Source organism: Schistosoma mansoni, chromosome 1 (genome assembly GCF_000237925.1).
Source record: "Schistosoma mansoni strain Puerto Rico chromosome 1, complete genome".
Classification (NCBI taxonomy): Eukaryota; Metazoa; Platyhelminthes; class Trematoda; order Strigeidida; family Schistosomatidae; genus Schistosoma; species Schistosoma mansoni.
In genome coordinates, this window is record NC_031495.1 from 25,113,302 (window position 1) to 25,117,673 (window position 4,372).

Here is a 4,372-nt window from a genome sequence, read left to right on the forward strand (position 1 = left end):
TATAACCTTCACGTGTCCTTCCTTTCCATTGGTTACTGTTAATAGTCATCGTAACTGTATAAATATGCCTTGTCTGTAAACCATTTTTGTTCTGCTGCTGACCCCATAAACAATTCTCATTTAACGGCCGTGTTCTGATTTATTTGAGTTGGGGAACAGTATTGGGGTCGAACTAGGATATCTGAATTTGGTCAATCGGTAGAATTTCGCGTAGTCCTATCGCAATACGCTATATTTCGCATTATAACAATTATATTATTTATTATATACCTTAGGACTGGATAAAAACTCATTTTGAAGATAGAGTAGGTGATAGAAAACCCAAGTGACAATTTATTATTATTGAAAGTTCTATAATTTACATGTTTGTTATCATTAACCTACAAAATGACTTGTTTTAATGTTTTACATATATGCGCTTATACATAATATATCTGGATACTAGGGTAAAGATTTACGAGAATCTAATTAAAAGCAATATTTGATGTTAGGTGGTTGGAGGCAAGTAAACCTAAATCTGATCCATCTAAGCACTAGACAATATTATTATTATTCCATGACCACTTCGTGAAAACTATAGTGTTCATTGATATGTTCTAGTTTATTATGAATTTTTTCAGAGGCAAAAATTGTTATTTTTAGAAAAATAACGACCACAAGAATGATTAAATGAAAATTTAAATGAACGATTAACCACAAAATACAATGAGAATTACTTACAATCATTCACATTAGAATGATTCCATCCAGTGTTAATTGATGTATCCATTGTACGTTGTTGTCGTTGTTGACTACCAATTTCGGATATCTGATTAGCTTTCATTAGATTGTTTCGACTTCGTTGATGTTGTAATGATGATGAATTATGAATAAATTTAGTTAATCCATCAATCGGTATAATGAAAAATCTAAAAGCAGCTATCAATTCTGTAGATCTACAACTTAATTGGTCAACATAAGCACGTAAGACAAGATTAATTAATAAATTTCCACCAAGTATACAAATTTTAATATAATCACCATCGGATATACGTCGTGTATAACTTTGTGCTTCGTTGGCCAAACGTGTGAAAATTGTACGCATTTCATTGAGTGAATTTACGTTAAATAAACGTAGATTTAATTCAGATAATAGACTAAATACAATCTGCAAAATTGGATGGATAAAAAGCATTTTAAAAACTTAATTAGTATGAATATTAGTAGCATAGAGCAATTGCGAAGATTGTTTAACTTGTAGTTCACATCACGAACTGACTTTAAAACCAGATGACTGGTGAGAGTCTAGAAACATTCGGCAACTGTTTTAATCTTGGTATGGGACACCTTAACGATTCATATGCACGAGCTTTCCATAAATCAAGCCCAAGATCTTTACCAGTTGACTGAATGTAGAAACGTGAATACTCTCATGCTTACACAGTAGTCCAAACGTTAAATGTTTGCTGAGAGACCTAAAGATCATGGATGTGCATCGTCGAGGAATCCCATGCTAGGACGAAACGACTGATTCTTCATTCTTGATTTTCAACAATTATCTTGATAAGGTCTGACCATGATGTAAACTGTATGTACGCTACTATGTGAACTATATATTAAGATTACATTATTAGTAACAAATGACACAATCGACTTAAAAATGAATGCCAATGTAAAATGATAATAATACGAAGAAAATAAGGCAAGGAAATATGAATAAATAAAGACAAACAATCTCTAAATGGTATAGTTTCACTGAAGAAAAGTACCACGGAAGATTTATTCCAGTTACAAAGGTTCGTCTTACTATCTAAGAGGTTTAGCTACAACCTACTGCTTCTCGAAAATATCAGAAAGCATTATTCAGTAAATCTGTGGATTTTCTCGATAAAACACCTAGTCTATGGTTGTAAGTATACAAAAAATTATTCCGATTTTAAAATTTTCAAGTACTATTTAACAGGTCTCGTAAATTTTCATTTAGTGTAATACATCAATTGTACTAAGTTACTGAATATGAAAACCTATATCATACACCAGTGCTCTTCCTAGTAAATACGAAGAAATTATCAATAACTTGAGTGAAATCATCAAGGTCTCAAAGTAGACACTCATATATAAATACAAGAATAGTGAAATATTCTACAACGAAATGGGATAGATAGGATTTTTGTCTAAACATGTTGTCAGATTTTGAGTAAACAATCATGTGATTTTAAGAATATTATAAAAAGGTCCGGGGTGATACTGACTAAAATTCTTTTTTCTTCTCAAACAAGAGCATAAACAACAAATCAGTCTGAATGACACTAGTGTTTATGAAGCGTATAGCTATATACATTGTTTTAAAAAGAATGTTGATAAGTCATATAACGGTGAACGTATTTTAAAACTTCAGTTTTCGACTTGGAATTTTCTTGAATAACTAACACTGAAATTTCGTGTGAAGATGAGCTTTCATCAGTGCTAATGATAGGAATTCATGAAATGACTGTGAATCAGTTATTGATGTTGAGAATCTTGTCGATGCAGCTGTTAACTGAGTGATCACTTTATTTCTTAAAAATCAAATCGTTTTACGTTTTTGTTTATTTTTTCCACAGTGGAATAATTGTATTAAACTTAGAAAATTCGATCATGTACATATTTTGTCTACTTGCAGTATATAGTTGCTTCTTCCTATACTACATAAATTATTGACAGATAGTTTCGGGAGATTAAAAATTTCCGGATGATGTACTATTTCAGGAGTGTACTAAACGGAAATATGGCAAGATATACTTCGTTTGAAGTTGGTAACTGAACTTTAGTGGTTTTATACTCAGTATGTAGTTACTAATTGTATCAAACACAGGATAACTTTCACACGTTCTTATAAATTCCACCGGTGATATTTGAATTTTCCAGTCTCATCAACACCCAAGCAAATAGAGGAAATTTCTTTCACGAAATAGAGGCGACACGGGTCGGCCGGTTTACGTTTAAACACAAAACTACAAATTATTGACCAAGTATAAATTTATGTGCCCCGATTTCGAACATGCGTTTGCCTGAACCGAATTAAATGAATTCGAGTTTAAAGCGACAACTTAATTCCGACAGATGAATATTTTAACTATTAAGCCATCACAGAGACGTACTCCGATTTCTACAGGCTAGGTTATAAACAAGTATCAAATTTATTACCTAGGCTCGTATTACGCTCAACGAAGAAAACTATATGGATGGAGGAGTCTATTATTTTGACAAGATAAAGCATACATTATGTTATTCAAACCAATGAGGAATACTTTCAGCATTGTGTAGAACTACAAAGATGTCAGCTTCATTAGAAAATAACTATGGTTTAAAAAGTAATCGAAAGACAAAGCAAAGAGTTAAAAATATCACATCAAATGACCTTACTTTTCCAGATTTTTCGAAACTACCAACAATAAATGTGACATTTGCTAGTTTTTCTAAATTTGATGGATCAATTTCCGCAGAAGTCTAAAAAGGAGCAACAAGAATATCAGATGAGAAGAAAAATTCAACGAAAACTCATTGAAAAATTGTGAATAATTTTCCTTTACAGATATGTAACACAGTAACTCAAATGACTACTTATATGGTTATACATTTACCAGTCTCATCATTCATCTATTTATTCCAATTCATTAATTTGTAAATACTTAATTGATTAGTATTTTCACCACTAAACAACTCGTTTCAGTGGATTTGGTCATTGGCAATATTCTCAAGAAATGTACGCTTTCCACAGCCAGGAAGTCCATAAAGGATAATCCCAGGAGTTATATTGGAAGAAAAAACAGTGTCATTTCCATGAACACACGTTAGTAGGAAGTTGCTGAGATAGCCGAGAATTACATCTCTAACTGTATCCAAACCAAACAAGTGACTGTTGATGTAATTGACTTTTGGTGTCAACTTGGAAATCTCAGATCTTCCAAACCCGACTGACAAGTTAGGTGAAGCTTCAGCTTGGACCAAGATCAATTTGGTAGAAGAACCAATCTAAAATAATGACGAAATACATAAAATATAGTCAGAATAAAGTATGCAATGAAAAACTTAATGAGACAAAATAGGTTAGACTGACTTAAAGAATTCACAAAGTTAGATTTCACTAGACAACTAGTTTTTAATATTAAATAGAAATGACTTCTGAAATTAAAAAAGCTGCAAAGTTAGGTGTGAGAAAAGTTGGGTGCCGTAAAATGTAAACTGGATATTTATGATGAACAGTATAAAATCAGATAATGTATACCACAGTTAATGAATTTGATAGAATGTATTTTTAAACGGAATACAGTCTTGCGACAAAACTATGATCCACATACCTGCTTCAGTCTGGGCATCTGGGCAGTATCACAGCCCTCACACAAATCAAATG

General features: G+C 32.0%; 1 protein-coding gene across 1 annotated transcript in view; it reads right to left on the reverse strand.

Moving 5' to 3' along the window:
• The window catches only part of Smp_094330 (putative abc transporter), a gene marked incomplete at both ends in the record, with an annotated part of 54,640 nt that overhangs the window by 19,503 nt on the left and 30,765 nt on the right, over nt 1-4,372 (reverse strand). The window contains 2 exons of the mRNA XM_018793795.1: nt 721-1,147; nt 3,385-3,468. Of these exons, the coding sequence (XP_018648272.1) occupies nt 721-1,147; nt 3,385-3,468 (511 nt within the window). The remainder of the gene's footprint in view (nt 1-720; nt 1,148-3,384; nt 3,469-4,372) is intronic.